Below are 19275 nucleotides of genomic sequence, written 5' to 3' on the forward strand. Positions count from 1 at the left end.
AGCTCTCTGAACCTCAGGTTCTTGAAAATATGAAATGGATTATGGATTAGATGACCTCTGAAATCCTTTCTAGCAATACAATTCTAGAATTGTATTGATTGTATTGATTCAATCAATATAATCAATTGTTTTGATTCTAGAATTCTGTGTGAATAGAAGTCAGTGCCTTAGGCTAAGCTTACAACCACTGCCAAAAAAGCCTGAGGCATTTATTAACAGTTAATTGCAGATGGTCTGATACTAGTCATTTTGTGGAGAGAATTCAATGTCAGAATTACTCCCTATAATTTGAAGTGAACTAAAATGAAAGGGACAAGAAGAGAAAAAATACACACATGAAATGCTTACATAGTTTAAAAATACATATAAAAGAGAAGCTATGTCCACATTTGTGATGGATAATCATAAACTGTATATATTGAATGCATGGTTGCCATGGAAATATAGAATAAAAACAGAGATGTGTGTGCCCTTGGGAAATTTCCAATTGGAGGGGATTCCAAATAGTCATAGAAACAACTTTACACTTTAAAGGACCAGAGAGAAACATCTGCTCTTCTCAGAGACTTAGGAGAGAAACATTCTGGAGGGTTAGGAGCTGAGACAATAGGAGTGGATATAGTGCATCACTGAAAATGGATCCAGGGAATCTTAGGAAAGCTTGGAAGTATGATGAAGCCCAGATGTGCATTAAGCAGAAGGGGAAAGGAGGAAACCTCAAGGATCTGGGGAGGAAAAACATTCTATATTATCCTGAACAGAAGGTTCATTTTATAATATATTGGCAAACCCAAGGAGGACTCCCAAGTTAGTACATTTCAGAGAAATGGATGGAGATTCAGCAGTTTTGGCATCACATGGACAAAAGGAAGTTCTGTTTTCCCTTTTCATAGGTTCCAGTGCATAACATAATGTGTAGTCTTATGACTTATTAATGTGTCTTATAATTACTTAATCAAGTAATTAAGTAGCAGATCTAAAAATCTGAAAACAAGTTTGTCCTACATCTAGAACTTCTGTACCTTCCATTGTACTAAAAAGGCTTGGAACAGAACTTGGATTTAAGTTTTAAGACTAGAGACAAAAACCAATTTAGGGAGCATATTGAATCTCTCTGTAATGACTGCCTTGAAAATACCCTAGCATGGTGGCTTTCAACTTGTAGGGCTGGGGTATGGTGGTGCTTCAGTTCCCCAAGATGGCAGGATGGCATTTTATGAGATATTTCAGTGACCTGAAGATCTTCCTGACATTGAGCCCTGAGTCCAGGGCTGCTAAATATTCTCCAGTACATAGTATAGTGCTGAATGAATGGGCAGTTCCTTCAGATCCTCATTAAGAGCCCATTTCCATCTGGGATGGGTAAAAGGCACTATGGTGAGCAGTAAATCAGAAGTCTAGCATAGAAAACTGGGGATTTGCTGCTGGGAGAACTTCAAGGTCCTGATGGGTGAGGTGACTTCTTGTGCCAGGCTCTTAGGGATGCAGCACAGACACAGGCCCTGCCCCAGAGGGGTTTCCATCCTGCTAGTGGAGGAACATGTAAAGGAATCACTGTAGGCAAGATGTATTCTCAGGAAGGTGTGTACAGTGGTCATCAGGAGCATGGAGGAGGATGCACCCTATCAGAGCAGTATTCTTAGAGGACTCTGTTAGAACATATTTCGGAGTTTTGCAGACTGCGTGTGCTATGGATTTGAGAGAAGCAGAAGTTCATTAGCTAGTTATCTTAGTACAGAAGGTGAGTACGTCCTGCACTGAGAACCTGGCCAGCCCAGAAAAAGGGATTAGAACCTTGGGGAGATGTTACCAGGACATGGTCTGTTGTAAATATGCAAAAATAATGCCATGGATAGGAGAAGAGTGGGAAACCAGGCAAGGACTGTGTCTCTGAGGGAAGGCCTCATGACTAGGGGGAACCTGATGTCAAAAATGCCCCCCAAAAGCTGATGAAAACATGGAATTTGGCAGGAAGATAGTCCTTTGACCTTGGTAAATCATATGACACAGAAGCAGATAAGTAAAGATGAGTTCTTAACCTCACACTTTTGGACAAGCTGTGTGGGCAAGCCTGTGACTTTCAAGCATAGGGATCATGTCTTCTTCTCTGTGTCTCCACCTGGCACAAATAATACACATTTCCTTATTGATTGAATGAATGAATTGGAGACATTCCAAAACAGAGCTTGTTCTCAGGAATATGTACCAAGAGTTTAGTTGGGGATAACTTCACGTTGTCAGTGGCAGAAAACAGTTGAAATGGGGAATTATATAGTTAAAATCTGTAAGTTATTTTATTCACAATGATTGTTTTCTGCCCTCATCATTCAACCCAAAATATGTGAGTGTTTTGGGCTGTGAAGTTTCTGATGGTATGGTATGGTATGATACTGGCACATGTGTATGCGCATTACAAACTATTAGTATGCTTGATTCGTTTGGTCTATTCATGTGGAAGTTTCTTTAAAATATTGGATTCTGCAAGGTTTGGGGAAAACTGAGTGCTTACATGAAAACTATTTTCTAGTCATAACTTGAGCTGGGTTTGAAAAGAGTAAAGGTGACTTCTATTTGTGAGGTCTGTTCTCTATCCTTTTCTTAGACAGTAAAGTAACTTCTAATTGCCACTCTTAACTGAATCCTAGAAGAATGACAGTGATTCACAAGTGTTAGTAAAGTGCGGTGGAAATCTGGCATGTTTTTACTGCAGTTGTTCGGACTCTCAAAGATCAAACCTTCGTTGGATGTGATAGAATAGCAGAGAAAGGGAAGAAAAGTTAGAGCATTTCTAACTGACAACAGCATTTCTTAGAAATTGTTAAGCAAGAAGCTGAAAGCAAAATGACTTTCAGAAATACAGGATTTCAGTATAAATCCACTTGTTAAAATGCCTTTAGCTCCAGGAAAATATAGGTCATGGTATAAAAGCCAGAGAGCTTTTCTCTCTCTCCCTCTTCTCTCTGCTGTTGACAGAACATAGTGGTATTATCAGCTATCCCCAAACCCCTACTATATTCTGAATTTTGAAGACATTTAATTTTACCCACTTTACTGCCAAATTCTGTCACTCACAGCACCCTGGGGCTAACACTGCATGGGTGCATTATGGGAAGGCTTTACCGGCTTCTGGAACTTCAGCTTTTGGCTGTTGCTTCAGGGAGAATGAGAAGCCTGATGCATGTCTCTCTGTTGGAGTGACGAGTTTTGTGAACCTCCTGTCCATATTTCTTATTGTAAGTTTTTTAATTACACATATAAAAAAAATCTAAAAAATGAAAGCCCCTTCATTGTTCTTCATGATGCCCATTTCAGTTCCCCAGAAATAAGGGCTAACAGTTTGGTGTGTCATACTGTTGTTTTCAGATTTTAATTTGAACATCATGCCTAGAGCTTACATTCACTAACATTCTGTGTGTACAAGTAGTGTCAGAACACCATCAAGATGTTGTTTTAAACAGTCTCTGGGGAAACCCAGCTTTTGTGTTTTACCCATCATAATTATATCTGTGTTGATAGCACAGTTGGTAAAGAATCTGCCTGCAATGCTGGAGACCCTGGTTCCATTCCTGGGTCAGGAAGATGCACTGGAGAAAGGATAGGCTACCCACTCCAGTATTCTTGGGCTTCCCTTGTGGCTCAGCTGGTAAAGAATCCACCTGCAATGTGGGAGACCTGGGTTTGATCCCTGGGTTGGGAAGATCCTCTGGAGAAGGGAAAGGCTACCCACTCCAGTATTCTGGCCTGGAGAATTCCATGGACTGTGTAGTCCATGAGGTCGCAAAGAGCAGGACACATCGGAGCAGCTTTCACTTTCATGTATATCCCTCAGTGATTGCAAGCACATGATCTCTAGGTTTTATAGCCCCCAAACATATTTTATATGGCTTGCCCAATGCTTTTTAACAATTTATGAATCAGTTGCCAACATCTGAAAATCGGGATTTTTTACATAAAAATCTGAGGTCTGGCTAATCTTGAAAAATAGGAAGATTTGCAACCTTGAAGACACATTTCTGTGAGGTAACAATAGTCTAGAGGTGGGTAGGAGCAGCCCCTACAGACACAATATGCTGTTTGCCATACCCTTAACTGCTGTTGGTTGTATTACAGAAGGGCAGCTGCACTTGATTGCATTACCTACTGGAGAGTTGAGTTTGAAACTCTAATCATTAAGTATCAGATTGGAGAGTAGAAAATGTTATGGATGGGGTGACCATATAAATAATTGTCCAAATTAGAAGACTTTGAAATTAAAAAGGGGTGTTCTTAATAATTACATCAGGCATAAACCAGGACTGTCCTAGACAAACCAAGATGTAAGGTCTCCCTATTTATGGATCTCTTCCTCAACTATTTCACTTGACTAATGAGAAAACTGAACCCTAGAAAGAGGAAGGAATTTGCCTGTTAATGGTCAGCAAGTAAACTCTTGGCAAAGCTGCCTTTATTACCCTGATTCCCAGTCTACTACTTTCTCCAATAGAACATGCTCTATATAACAGGTGTGAGCACCATATCCTCCTTCAATTTTTTATAATGATTTTGTATTTATAGTTAATGATTATCATGTAGCTAATTTTCTGTGAGAAACTGTATACAAATCAATAGCTTGTATCATCGGTAACATTTCTATTATGAATGTAATTAATGATTTGGGCTATAGCACATAAAAGGATGTTTAAAACATTGGTAGGCTTGAGAACTAGAGAGTAAACACAATAAATGTCTCATTTTACTAGACATGATAAGAGATATATTTAGAAGTGCTAATGGTCCATATTTAAAAAAAAAAAAACCTTAAGTATCTGATAACTGTCTTGATAAAAAGCAAAGTATATTGACTTTTTAATCATTGGCTGTTGCCTGGTAATTAATACTAATTATTCCTTTAAGAGATGTCTAAGATCCTAAATTCCCAAATCCTTGACCACCTGTCTGTTACCTTGTTGATTTCCAAGAAATATTTGTCCACAAATCACTCCATAGGAGACCAATGGATGTTCTTCATCACTTGCTTGGACTTTAGTCCCATATCTGTGTCTCTCATAGGGAACTGGACTGCACCACATGTAAGCTTTACCGTTACCTCTCAGCCTTTCATGAAGGCTGAGGCCAAAGGCTAGTCAGAGAACTCTTCTTCAAGATGCCATTTTCCAGTGACCTACTTGGGCCCTACTTGTCTTTCCAAGAAACTTTGCAAGCAGCAGACTGCTCTTACCATGTCAGCTGCACAAGAAGGAAGATAGAAAGAAGGAAACCCTTCTTGCCAAAACCTAAAACAGCTAAGCTAGTGGCCCACTCCATGCTTCATTTTCCTGGGAATGTACTCTGGTCCTGATTAACTTTTCAAATGTGGGACCATGCAGGAGACATGACCGGGACACATTTCACTACACTGGCCTGGTATAGTTGAGGAGAGCCAAGAAAAATAAAGTGAGCAAAGAGTCCTCTCACCTGACTCCCTTGCACCTTGCCTCTGGTGCAACGTCTTCCTCTAGTCCTGGAAGAGCTCCTCTTTTCTTTGACTTTTGTCAGAGCTGCTTTTCTGTGGAGTGATTTGATAGAGGAGAGGATCAGTGACCAACTATGTCCTTTAGACACAAAATATAAGCCACATACATGGGTAACTTTTTCTTTAACACACCTCAACAGGAAAAGTTGTCTTCTAAGTGACCCAGAGAGACCAGACGTCTGGAGTTGTGCTTTGTAATAGTGATGAGCCTTTGAAGCATTAATATTTTGGCTACATTGATACAAGTGAAAATATTATGAAGCTAATTCCATATTTTTTTTAATTTAAACAACATACCTTTTTATTTACAATAAAGCCAATTGAAAGAGCTACAAAAGGAAATCTTTCAAACAAAACACAAATTTACCAAGATAGAACTTATTTTCAGCAAACACATTTTTCCATAATATAACTTTACAAAGTTTTTCATATGAATTGTTTCATGCCTCCTCCCCTAGAACGTGTACAGGATGCAACCCTTTCCCTAAATGGTGGGGGGCAGGGTGGATAGAATGTACAGATGCATACATACAGGATGCTTCATAGGCACGAGACATCTCTGCAAGGATTCACAGAAACTCATAACAATGGTCACCTCTAGAGATGGGTCCTGAGAAGCTGGGGTTAGAAGTGAGAAGCCCACTTGGTACTGCATGCCATTTTATACCTTTTAAATGTCGAATTCCATGAATACAGTTTTAACTTTAACAAAAATGGAATCATACTCTACACTGTATTATAATCTCTATGTTATATGATGTTACAAGCATCTTTCCTCATTAACACTCCATCATGTATAGATTCTACATCTTAGCTTTATGGCTTTAACAATTCTGTTAGTAAAGATAAAATAACTATGTGTCATCCCACCAAACTTGGCTAATCATTTGAATTCTCCCTGGCAATTCCATCAGGCTTCCTTCGATATATCCTGAATTATGTACTTACTTTATGCCAGGCCCTGGTGGCTCAGATGGTGAAGAATCTGACTGCAGTGCAGGAGACCTGGGTTCAGTTCTTGGGTTAGGAAGATCCCCTGGAGAAGATAATGGCTGTCTACTCCAGTATTATTGCCTGGAGAATTCCATGGACAGAGGAGCCTGGTGGGCTATAGTCCATGGAGACGCAGAGTTAGACACAACTGAGCAACTAACACTTTTACCTTTCACTTTGTGCCAGGCACTATATTATATATATATACATAATATATATAATAAATGTACGACTCATTGAGTCCTATCAACAATTCTATGAGGCAGGTACCATGAATATGCCTATTTTATAAAATTTAAAACACAAAACTGAAGCTTAGAAAGATTAAATAACTTGTCTAAGATCATAAGGTCACACATTCTAAAATCCATGCTCTCTTAACTTCTTTTTGTCCTAGATTGAACCCATTCAATCTAGGAGAGACAACTCTCCAAGACTGAGTTTATCAGTTCCTTAATTGACCTCAAAGCAGTAGTGTTGCTTGAATACATTTTTATGTGGTTTCAACAGTGAGAAAAAGAATGGTGAACCGGGCGCTTCACCACACAAGATAAGTCTACAACATTAATAATTCATCTCTTCCACAGCTGATGAAAATTATGCATAGCACATTTTACTTTACAAATTACAAAGTCTCTAAAGTATATGTGCTTGTGAAAAATATATCGAACAGTCCATTCAGGTAATACACAAACATTAATTACAATATTAAAAAATTTTAAACATGCCTATGTACAAAGTTGGGGCTTCCCAGGTGGCACTAGTGATAAACAGCCAGCCTGCCAATGCAGGAGACAAGAGATGCAGGTTTGATCCCTGGATCAGGAAGATCCCCTGGAAAAGGGAATGGAAACCCACTCTAAGATTCTTGCCTGGAGAATCCCATGGACAGAGGAGCCTGGCAGGCTACAGTCCACAGAGTCTCAAAGAGTTGGACACAACTGAAGTGACTTAGTATGCACCCATGTACAAAGTTAGTTGTTCCATCAGTAGGGTCAATGATCCATGTAGGATTGTCAGTTAAGACACCTTTTTTCCCCAACTGCCACAGATGACTCACTAATGAAACTGTGAGATATATCAGTTCAGTTCAGTCGCTCAGTCATGTCCAGCTCTTTGCGACCGCATGGACTGCAGCATGCCAGGCTTCCCTGTCCATCACCAACTCTCAGAGCTTGCTCAAACTCATGTCCATGGAGTTGGTGATGCCATCCAACCATCTCATCCTCTGTCGTCCCCTTCTCCTCCCACCTTCAATCTTTCCCAGCATCAGGGTCTTTACAGTGAGTCAGTTCTTCGCATCAGGTGGTCAAAGTATTGGAGTTTCAGCTTCAGCATCAGTCCTTCCAATGAATATTCAGGACTGATTTCCTTTAAGATTGACTGGTTGGATCTCCATGCAGTCCAGCGGACTCTCAGGAGTCTCTCCAACACCACAGATACTTTTCCTTTATGGAAGAGGTAAGCATTTTTTCAACTTTATGATCAGTGTATGTTTGTGTTAGTCGCTCAGTCGTGTCTGACTCTTTGCAACCACATGGACTGTAGCCTGCTAGGCTCCTCTGTCCGTGGGATTTTCCAGGCAAGAATGCTGGAGTGGATTGTCATTTCCTCCTCCAGGGCATCTTCCCAACCCAGTAATAGAAGTTCGGTCTCCTGCATTGGCAGGCGAATTCTTTACCATTTGAGTCACCAGGGAAGCCAGCAGCAGTTACCAAATCAACTGGAGAGCTTTTAATCATAGCATTCGTTTCATTTCTTAGAGCTTCATGAACTACCTCTCCAGCTTGACTTGCTAGGGTTACTGCATAACCAATGCATTCGTGCCAAGAATCAGCCATGTCCTTTTGCAGGAGGACATGAGGCTGGGACCCCCCTAGCAGGCTCCAATGCTGGGCTCTTCCAGAGGGAGAACTAATTTCAACTTAAAAAAAAAAAAAAGAGCTATTTTAATGCTATTACTGGAAATGCTAAAATTGCCAGTTACTCACATTAATTTCTACTGGACAGAGCTATTCTATAGGCATATGTCATGCCCATAAATGAAGTCAGATTCAGTTGCAGGCTTAGGAATCATAGTGACCTTTGCCACCACAAGTCTGAAATGAGTCGAGTTTGCAACTAGTTTGCTACTAGTTGTCACCTAGTAGAACTTGTTTATTAACAAGGCTCCATGGGATAGAACCTGGTAGGGGCAGAAGTTCTATCCTGGCCTTTACATTTACCTGGATATGAGAACATGGTGGAAGATTCAGCCCTTCTTTCTGTATAAATCAGGCCAGTTTTTTTTTAAAAGACTAATCTCCTTCCCCACATCTTCTAGGGTGCTGTTTCTTGCACAGCTCTTTGCTTCCCAGAGTCCTGAGCGGCACCTGTTCTGACACCAGCCCTTAAGTTTTTGTGCTGTATCATGCAGAAGGCACTTGGTCCCATGCCACGCCAGCTGTGGGTGCCATATGGAAGAGCCATACCATATACATTGTACAGAATGTTTCTGAAGCCAGAAGGAATGTTGAAGTATGTGTAACTGATCTAGCTGTATCTTTTCCTTCCCTTTGAAAATTTTAATCATTGACATATCTTTAGTCTATAAATAGAATCATGTAGGGAGATAATTCTGAGTTAAAACAAAGTATGTACTTTTGTTTTTATATGGACATGGGGCTGTATATAGATGTATGAAGATGTAGGTTGACCCTTTAGATACAGATGTGTTTGACTTTCCAATAAAATATGTGGATGTATAAGTGAATGGAGATGGTATGTATCAAGCAGGATTGTTTTTGTATTTGAAGCAAAGATCTCCTCCTTCTATAATAGTTGGAAAGAAAGTTCTGTTTCTGCTTCTGCCTGGTCTAGGCGCAGAGTTCTCCTAAATGGCTGCCGAGGATTGATGGAGAAGGTCATGGTCTTGACTGAGCCCAGCCTTGGTGATGTGCCTTTCATCACTGAAATAGCAGGGATCAGTGGCCACATGTAGGGATGGTACCAACTGAAGCCAGGCTTCAGGCTGTATTTGCCTTTGGAGTAACCGCTTTTCTTCTTTTCCTTCCACCTCTTCTAGGCAGAACAGGGCTGCTTGCTGATCTCTTGCCCAGTTTTGCTGTGGAGATTATGCCAGGTATTCAGTCATTTAACTCTGTATTTGCTTAATTTGCTATCCCTCCATCTGTCTTGCTTCTGCATTAGTTACTAATTGCTCCTTTAACTTATTTGCACATTTGTCTATATATGTCTGTGGTATTTTCCAGGATGAACTAAGCCCATTGGAAGAGCCTTCAAATTGTATTTCTTCTGTTACTAGGCCCTAAAAGAATAATGGTAGTTAAAAACAGGCTGAGGCGGGGCCCAGGCCTTCTGTGTCAGCGGTGCGGGCCCTGTGACAGTCTCAGAATCTTGGTTGCACCCAGTTGCTGTAAAGTGTCTTTAATGGAGTTGTTATTTATGTGCATTCGTGTTCCCTAAGTTTCATGTTTGAAAGTGAAAGTGGACGTTGCTCAGTCATGTCCAACTCTTTGCAACCCCATGGACTATACAGTCCATGGAATTCTCCAGGCCAGAACACTGGAGTGGGTAGCCTTTCCCTTCTCCAGAGGATCTTCCCAACCGAGGGATCAAACCCAGGTCTCCCGCACTGCAGGTGGATTCGTTACCAGCTGAGCCACAAGGGAAGCCCAAGAATACTGGAGTGGGTAGGCTATCCCTTCTCCAGCAGATCTTCCCGACCCAGGAATCAAACTGGGATCTTCTGCATTGCAGGCAGATTCTTTACCAACTGAGCTATCAGGGAAGCCCAAGTTTAATGTTTACCCATTCATCACTGTACAACCATGTTACTTGGAATTGCCTTTTATAACTTTAACAAAACATTTTTTCAAACCTTATGAATGCTATGTACTCCTCCTACCTTGAAAAATACACATTTACAGGTCTATATTGCATTGTATATGATCTATATTGCTTTCAAAGAAGGCAATGGCACCCCACTCCAGTACTCTTGCCTGGAAAATCCCATGGATGGAGGCGCCTGGTGGGCTTCAGTCCATGGGGTCGCTAAGAGTTGGACACAACTGAGCGACTTCACTTTCACTTTTCACTTTCACGCATTGGAGAAGGAAATGGCAACCCATTCCAGTGTTCTTGCCTGGAGAATCCCAGGGACGGGGGAGCCTGGTGGGCTGCTGTCTGTGGGGTCGCACAGAGTCGGACACGACTGAAGCGACTTAGCAGCAGCAGCATATTGCTTTGTATACAATAACAAAGCAATTACAAAGCAATAACAAAGCAATTTAGGACTTTTTGACCTCCTAAATCCCTGGGGTCCATGGACCCTGTCAAGGACACCTGCAGCAAATGCACACCTCTGTCTTTTTATGTAGCGTCCGTTGAACATATCAGCTAGACAGTCAGCAATGCTGCACTATAGTCCATCATGGAAGGAGCTCAGAGAGAAGCAAGAATGAACTATGGGAGAGGACATATCCAAACACAGAAAGTAGAAAAGGGTGAGATTCAGTTTTGCTTTGGAGGGCTTCTGCCAAAGCGTTAAGAGCTGACTAATAATTGAGAGCAACAGAAAGATACAAAATAATCCTGGTGATTGTTTTAGACTTGATTCAAGTTTTGAGAACTATCCAGAGTCCTCACAGTTGAGCTTCACTCTTCTGTGAAATCTCCAGATCCTTCCCCATTAGCTGGTTAACCCAAATACAGACATTCTTCTTACTGATGTTGATCCCAAGATCACAAATAGACATTTCTTTGTGATCCGCCTTATCCAGAGTTCAGTCAATTTGTACTCATTTTTTTCATCACAAAAAACCCCACAATGTTACACTGCATTGCTTCAAACTAGATGTTGCATCCCCGAGTCCCAAGGAAAAGTTATGGTATTTCTCATATCTGGTCCTGGCCCTCCGAATTTCCCCCCTTCTGACTCCAAGAATCCTTTCATGGCTAACATTTTTTGTTTCTCCAAGGCAGCCTGGCAGTCTTTAATCCTTGACTGCCTGACCCCAGTTGTAGCTACCATACCACACAGCTCTTCTAGTCCTCAGGGCCCATATCTATCTCAGGTCACATTGTCTTGTTATGTTAGTGCAAAGGCAATGCCAAAGCCTTCAACTATCTACTGTCCTCAGCAAGAAGCTCTTCCAGAACATTCTGGCCTTCTCACTTCCGCCCTGAAGAGAGGGTGACCTGGTTAATTTGAGTGTATTTCTGTTGGGTGAGTGAAGAGGGACACTTAGGAAATCTAAGTTGTGTGTTTTCTCTGAGAAAATTATGTTCTAAGCAAAGGTCAAATAACTTTATCATTATCACAAAACCCTTTATCTAACCAAAATGTCATATTCTCAAGCTCCAAATGAATGTCCTATTTTGTTGAAGAAATATTTAATAACTAAAATGCAAACAAAATAATGTATACTTGAAGTTTGTTGCAAAGGGATTTTTGGTAGATGGTTTTCAATCAAAATGAATTGCTTTAATCTTTTGCTTTGAAAGGAAATCATGGCTCATTCCAGTCCGTCCCAGGCCCCAGCAGGACATTAGGTCTTATAGCCAAGTCCCAAAAGCATGACATCAAGTCCCTCGAGGGCCACAGTCATTTTTCTCTAAGTCAAATGGAATTTGTTTCCTTTCTCTTTATCTGTTGGATAGGCAAATGAATTAAATTCATGTTCACTCTCTGGCAGAGCTGTGAAAATAGCTGACGTTAACAAACATGGTCAGATATACACATTAGCCTTGCCAGTCATCACAGCCTAAGTCACTTTAGTCCGTGGTTGTGCTGGCTATGTAGCATGGTCAGCCTGCCTGTGATCAAACCATTCTTAGGGGACAGGGACAGCATTTCTCTACCAGAGCCTATGTCTCTAGTGTTTTCAAGGAAATGGTTTTAATCTCAGCTCTGATGCTGAGCACAGGAAAGGTGTCAAGAGGCGATCAGCAGGGAAAGCAGATGGCTACATAAGGGACCTGGACCACCTACAGGTATTCTGATTTAGACCACACAGACATGGAGAGCTTTTCTCAGGACTTACACTATTAAGGGATAAGATTAAGTTGACTACCAAAGATATGTATTCATGGAAATCACCACTTTATAGCTCAGCAAGCAAAGTCCCCTGTCCCCAGCCAGGAATTTCTCTGCTCTAGTCCCCTACCTCTTCTGACACCACAATCAATAAGGTAAGCCCTTTCCTTGGGAAGGGGCCCTGAAACTGCTCCTAGCACTTTGTATTGGACATTATGTGTGCTCAGTATGACCTGGGTAACCGTCCCTGCCCTCCACACCGCAGCCCTGGGATGGTCTGCACCTCTCAGCCTCAGAGCCCCTCCTGAGTCTGGGAGCTCTGCGCCCTGTTACAAGGTGCCTTCTTCCCCAGGCTGCTCCCACTCTTGCTCTCACGGGGAGACCCAGCAGGGGGCTGCCACGAGTGTGGGTTTCTCTGTGCATCCTTCCAGAGTGGGTGTTTGTTGGTCTGGTGATCCTGGGAGTCTTCCTCTTCTTCGTCTTGGTGGGGATCTGCTGGTGCCAGTGCTGCCCTCATAGCTGCTGTTGCTACATCCGCTGCCCGTGTTGCCCAGACTCCTGCTGCTGCCCTCAGGCCTGTGAGTAACGTGACGCATGGGGAGACACAGAATGACCAAAAGAAACGTCACCTTTCCATCAGACAGCGGTGTGCCCTGAGCGCCTTGTCGGCCACCTTTCCTTCCACCGCAAAACGGATCATTCCAGACTGTCCTCTCCTGGGAGGCCCTGACTTTCTGAGATGACCATTCCTGTTTGCCTTCTCACACACAGGCGCCTCTCTATGCTTTTGATCCACACTTACCACCCCTGCATTTGGAATTCTCTTTAACACTATTGATGAAAGGAAGGGCAGGTTCAGGATGGTGAGGTTGTGGGATAAGGCTTTTGCCCTCTCCTTGGGCATCCAAACTAGAGAAAACTTTCTCTGGCCATGCCTCTCACATGCAGAGAACTCTTCTTTTTACCAGCAGCATGTTCAAAGTACAGCCTTTGGGTCCCCTCTAGCCACAGATGAGTTTTATTTACTGCTGTGACAAAATGGTCCACAAAGGGACTAGTCCTCATTTGGGATTCACAATTTTACCTCCCTAGCCAAGCCCATATAGGCATTAAGTTTGGAACCCCTGCCATAAACATCTTGACGGAGAGAGACACAATATGTGTCTTTAGTATCCTCAGGAACACAGCGGTTTCTGTGAGGTGTCAGGTTATTTGCTCTGCTTTTGAATTCTAATAGCAGGGCCATGTGTCAGCGCTTTGCTGGCTTTGCCTCTCTAGAAGAGGTTAGGATCGTCTTGGAAGCAACCCTGGGCAGTGCCAGTGCTAGGCCTCCTACAGAGGGCTGAGGCAGCCTGCAGACAGGGTGGTTAAGAGTAGGCTGCTGCTGTCACGGGAGGCTGCTGTGACAGCTCCCAGCACCACTGAATTACTCAGTTGCCAGGTACTACTGAACACTGTAATCCCTTATGTCACTGCTGGAGGAGTCCAAGAGAGTGGGGGAGAGTGTTTCCAATGAATCAAGTCAGGCCTAGTGGAACACACACATATACACGCAAGCCCGCGCATACATCCAGGAGCTCCCTTAAGCGCATCTTCAGGGATTTTTGGTGTGAGGGTTGTGGAGGGTGGAACGATGTAATCTCTCTTGCTCTTCATCTCCCTCCACAGTGTATGAAGCAGGGAAAGCAGCAAAGGCCGGGTACCCTCCCTCTGTCTCCGGTGTCCCTGGCCCTTACTCCATCCCCTCTGTCCCCTTGGGAGGAGCCCCCTCATCTGGCATGCTGATGGACAAGCCGCATCCACCTCCCCTGGCACCAAGTGACTCCACTGGAGGAAGCCACAGTGGTAAATGCAGTTCCAGACTGTCCTGCCCCATGCTCCTGTCGGGCTTCCATTCTGATTCCTTGCTGATAAGAACCATCAGCCCAGTGATGCTTCCATGGACAATGATTATCTCCATTCTGGAAATGGGATCCTGACAGCTGTATCAGATATCTCCTGAAATGCATGTCAAGCTTGCCAAGGGCTGCAGGACATAGCTGCCCCTTGCTTTCTTCCTGGGCCTCACAATAACTAAAATCATAAGAAAAAGAGGCAAGGTACCCCCTGAATGTTGATCATTCAATTAATAAATGGTTATCTCTTATACCTAGTGCTCAGGACTTTACCGGGTACTCTGAGAACACCCAGAAGTGTAGGACATGGTTTGTCTAACCAGCAGTATGGCCCAGCCAGGGAAAGAGAACGGACTTTTACTAGACAGTTAGATGCTATAGTGAATGTACTGGGAGTTCAAAGAAGAAAGAGCTGGAATGCTTACAAAGTCTTCAGGGAGGAGGTGAGATTAGGGCTAGGCTTAGAGGACTGAGATGGATTAGGAAAGCACAGACACTCACAGACCAGCATAATGGAAACCCAGAGCTAAAAGAACAGTGTGTGTGTTTGACAGTGTCCAGCTTGTTGGTCTGACTGGAAGACCATGGAAGAATATGGTGGAGCCAGATTAGGCAGGGCCTTGGAACCCTCCAGAAGAGCCTGGGTTGGTGCCATAGTAAATGAGAACCCCTGTAGCCAGGCTCCTGAGCGGCGAGGTGACATGCTGACAAAGCTAGTGGTGAGTAGGACAGAGGAGAACCAGAGACCTTGAGCCGAGGTGTGATTGATATGTTTCAGGTGGGACATTATGATGCAGACAAAGGGAATTGAGTGGTAAATCTGAGAGATGCTTTGAAAGAGCAAGCAATTAGATGTTAGAAAACTTTAGAATGAGCCCAAGTTGTCTAGTGGTGTATATCCGAGACAGAGAAGAAATAACTGGTAAGGAGTTTCTTTGGATGATGATTAGCACCACTGAGGGCATGATAAATTTGTTGTTATAGGCAGTGGTAGAAGAGTATAGGTGGAGAAGGCAATGGCACCCCACTCCAGTACTCCTGCCTGGAAAATCCCATGGATGGAGGAGCCTGGTGGGCTGCAGTCTATGGGGTCGATAAGAGTCGGACACGACTGAGCGACTTCACTTTCACTTTTCACTTTCATGCATTGGAGAAGGAAATGGCAACCCACTCCAGTGTTCTTGCCTGGAGAATCCCAGGGACGGGGGAGCCTGGTGGGCTGCTGTCTATGGGGTCGCACAGAGTCGGACACGACTGAAGCGGCTTAGCAGCAGCAGCAGCAGAAGAGTATAGGGGTGTTAAAATGTAGCTTTCCTGGAGGCATCTGAAGAGGACTATACAGAGTAGTAAAGGTTAGAACTGTGTACAGAATATATTTAGGAGGTGACTTTTAGATTCCTAGTTGTAAATGAGCCACTAGGGTTGGTGAAACAGACGTTTCTCCCCCGGAGGGCTCTGGACAGACTTCAGTGGGAATCGGGGGCCGAAGGTCTAGATCATTTAGTGACCTGTCAGTGCTCCACCATGGAAGGGGTGGATATCCTCAGTGAGTAATTGGTACTTGTGTTTTTTCTCTCTCAGAAACTATTAGTGGAATTCTGACGTATGAGATTGGGAATGAGTCATAGACTGAGAAGTAAAAGTTAATAATCAAGGACACACAGGGTATTAGAGAAATAAAGACAATACAGTCCATTTTCCCAAAGGATGGAGAGGACAAAAGAGGCATTAATAGGACTCGTTGCTGCCTTTTTCTCCCAATCTTCTTTCTCTTTCCTTCCCACCTGGACCCTTCCCCCTTAGTTTATTGAGTAGATTCTCTTAATAAAATAACTATTATTTATAGGATGGCAAATACTTCTGTCCTATTTTCAACTTTTTTCCAGTTCCTGCTTGTTGCAGTTCAATCATTTTGACTCCATCCTGCCATGCTAACCAACTGTAGTTAGAAGTGGCTTAAAAAAAAAACAGGAAAAAAATACGGTTTCACATAGTGAGAAATTCCAAGGTAAGGTGGTTCAGGGGTTGGTTAATGGAAGAGTTCAAGTGGCATCCCTGAAGGACCTGCTTCTTTCCATCTTGTGTTCAGCATCCTGAGTGTATCCTCTGTTCTCCTGGACGAGCTCCCTTCTGGATCCCATAGTCTCAGACACTATATGCATTCAGAGATGGAAAAGATATGCTTCTTCCTTGTGTTCCTTTTCCCAAGAGGGAGGAAAGCTTGTCCATAAGTCTCCTTCCCTTCCAGCAGACTTCTACTGTCATTTTATTGGCAAGAATTATGTCCTGTGTCCATTCCTAAGCCAGATTGACTTGGACCCACCAAGACTCATCTGTTAGGCCAAAACACCTATTCACCTCAGAAATGAACAGTCAGAATTCTGTTCGCCAGGAAAAAGGGGAGGATGCATAACCAGCTTTGGCCACAGCCAGTCTGGCTCATGTTATCTGGCTTACTGAGTCAGGAGTGAATTCTTCATGATCCCTACCAGGCACATTTCTGTACTCATGGTCCTGTGGCCAGAATTACTGATTGCATTTAGCTGTTTCTCCTTTAAGAAAGGTGGCTTAAGCTAGTGTTCCATGTAGATTGTTTTTCAAAGAATGTTCGAAGTGTTAAGAAATGCTGATTTATAAAGATGTAAATGTAGCTTATTTTATATTTTTATGCTACTTCAATTTTAGGGTAATCATCTAGCAACAGTAATTTTTCAGATTACATTTGTACACAATACTCTTTGAATGTTCTGTGTAGTTGAAAAGCATCTTTGATGAGCTATATATAGTATAGCCAGTTAGTTACCAAATGGGGGAGACAGAAAAGGAATCCTGACTCCTTCTCCCATTCTTCATAGCAGCTATTTATTACCTCTTTACAAAAAAAAAAAAAAAGGACTGTCTCCTCCTGCCCTGCTCTGGATTCATTGCTTTGTCAAGTTTCTCTTTTTATTGACTCTCTAAATCCCACCCCATTCCCACCTCATGGGTCCAGCCTTTCCTTCTTCAGTGACTTCTTCCTATCCACATTCAATACATGCTCAGATCTCGCATTAAAATACAACAATTTGCAAAAACCCTTAGTCCTCTAATACTGTGTCCCTGTCCACTTTCCCCTCTTCACAGATAAACTCCTTGATAGAGTTTTGAATATTTAATGTCTCCATTTCCTCTCCTCAGCTAACTTCTGTCTTGCTGTCACTTTCACCACTCCAAAGACCAGCTCTTGCCAAGACTGCCTTATTGCTAAGTCTAAAGGATGCCTTTCAAAGCTTGCCCCCCTTGACTTCTCAACAGCATTTGCCACCCCTGATGATACATTCATATTCTTTGCCCTCCTCAACACTGTATTTTGTAGCTTTTCCTAGCCATTTCACTATATGCTGGCTGTTCGTCCTCTGCACATCCCCTAGATGTTGGTGTTTCTGTTTTGTCCAAGGTCCTCTCCCTGGGAAATCTTACCTTGTCCATGGCCTCAGTCATCATCTGTATGCTGATGACTGCCAGTCTTTATGTCCATCCTCTCTCCTGTTCCTCAGTCCCACATATCCAACTGCCTTCTGGACATTTCTACCTGAATGTCTTTCAATTTCAATTCAACCTCTATCTAGGAAATGGAATTCATCTGCTGTTTCTCAACCTCAGACCAACTCCAGCATTTCTCATTTCAGCGGATGGCATTATTACCCACCTAGTAGCCCAAACCAGACATCCTTATCCCTTCCTCTTCCTCACTTCTCGAATCCAGTTGGTCACCAAGTCCTTCAGATAGGATCTCAAAATAACTTTGAATTGGTCCATCTCTACTCAACTATCCTAGTCATTGCTGCCATCATCTCCCACCTTAATTAATGCACTTCTCTCTTCCCTTGCTTGAATCCATTTTATTTTCATATCTACCTGGTCTCCACTCATCCTTCTTACAAAAGAACTGAATAGGCAAGTAGGGTTTTGAAATGTCATTTTTCAAACTAATAAGGATATATGCCTACTGTATGTATACAGAGAATATGCAAATTTTAAGCATCACGCCTCCCACAGCTGAGCTGCTGCCACCCTGGGGGTGGAATCTGGCAGCTGTTCCATTATCCATAAACAGCCTTCCTTAGCTTATTAAGATAGGACAGGAAGAACAAGGCTATATACCCATGGATATCTGCCTTAGACACTTTTGCAAGTTCTACAAATTGAATTTGGTGTTAAAGGGGAAATTAGCTGAAAAATAGTTGAGTCTTAATTGGATCAGAATTATCTTTTAACAGTAAGAATTTTTTAAATTTGGCATCAAAATGAATATCCCAATATTCCCTCTCCAGTAAAAATCAAAGTTGGTGAGGCTAGTAAATTAGAGGAGCTGAAGTATGAAAACCACACCAACCAAAGGACTTGGACCAGACTGAAATTCAAAAGAGAAATAAATCTTCCATTGACCCTGAACTGAAACATCACCAGGAAAAAAGTCATTTTCCAAAAAATGCTGGTCTTTGACCAATAAAAATATTGTAGGATATTTGTTATTAAATATTGTAGGATATTTCTTTTTAAAATATCACCACACCTCAGAGAGTTCTCTGATCTAAATTACAGATAAAAATCAGCCCAACACCATTCTGTTTTCAAATCAAGAAAAATTTAATGAATGTCTACAAATTTTTTCTCAAGGAGTTTACAGTCCAGCAGAATGGTTTTGGGCGGCTTGTGAATGGAAATAAAATGAGTAAAAAAATAGAAAGGAGCATGTAATAAGACTAATCTCTGATGTCAGCTCAGAGAAGGCAAAGTCTCATCTGCTTGGAGGGATCAAGAAAGGTTTTCTGATGTTTTCTATGCTCCTGAGCATA

General features: G+C 42.4%; 1 protein-coding gene and 1 long non-coding RNA gene across 7 annotated transcripts in view; one reads left to right on the forward strand and one right to left on the reverse strand.

Moving 5' to 3' along the window:
* The window catches only part of ILDR2 (immunoglobulin like domain containing receptor 2), a 68846-nt gene that overhangs the window by 35118 nt on the left and 14453 nt on the right, over positions 1 to 19275 (forward strand). For 2 of the 6 annotated variants that reach the window (XR_003033820.2, NM_001102073.1), the window contains 3 exon segments: positions 9570 to 9626; positions 12974 to 13120; positions 14211 to 14387. The exons of 1 other annotated variant lie outside the window; for it this stretch is intronic. Coding sequence is in view for 4 of the 5 variants with exons in the window: in NM_001102073.1 (NP_001095543.1) it covers positions 9570 to 9626; positions 12974 to 13120; positions 14211 to 14387 (381 nt within the window). In the remaining variant the exon portion in view is untranslated. 6 annotated transcript variants of the gene reach the window in all.
* Positions 5453 to 10291, reverse strand: LOC112445923 (uncharacterized). Its single transcript, XR_003033906.2, has 2 exons — positions 6461 to 10291; positions 5453 to 5545 (listed from the first exon to the last, which is right to left on the reverse strand). It is a non-coding gene; the product is annotated as an uncharacterized lncRNA (long non-coding RNA).

This window comes from Bos taurus, chromosome 3, assembly GCF_002263795.3.
Source record: "Bos taurus isolate L1 Dominette 01449 registration number 42190680 breed Hereford chromosome 3, ARS-UCD2.0, whole genome shotgun sequence".
NCBI lineage: Eukaryota > Metazoa > Chordata > Mammalia > Artiodactyla > Bovidae > Bos > Bos taurus.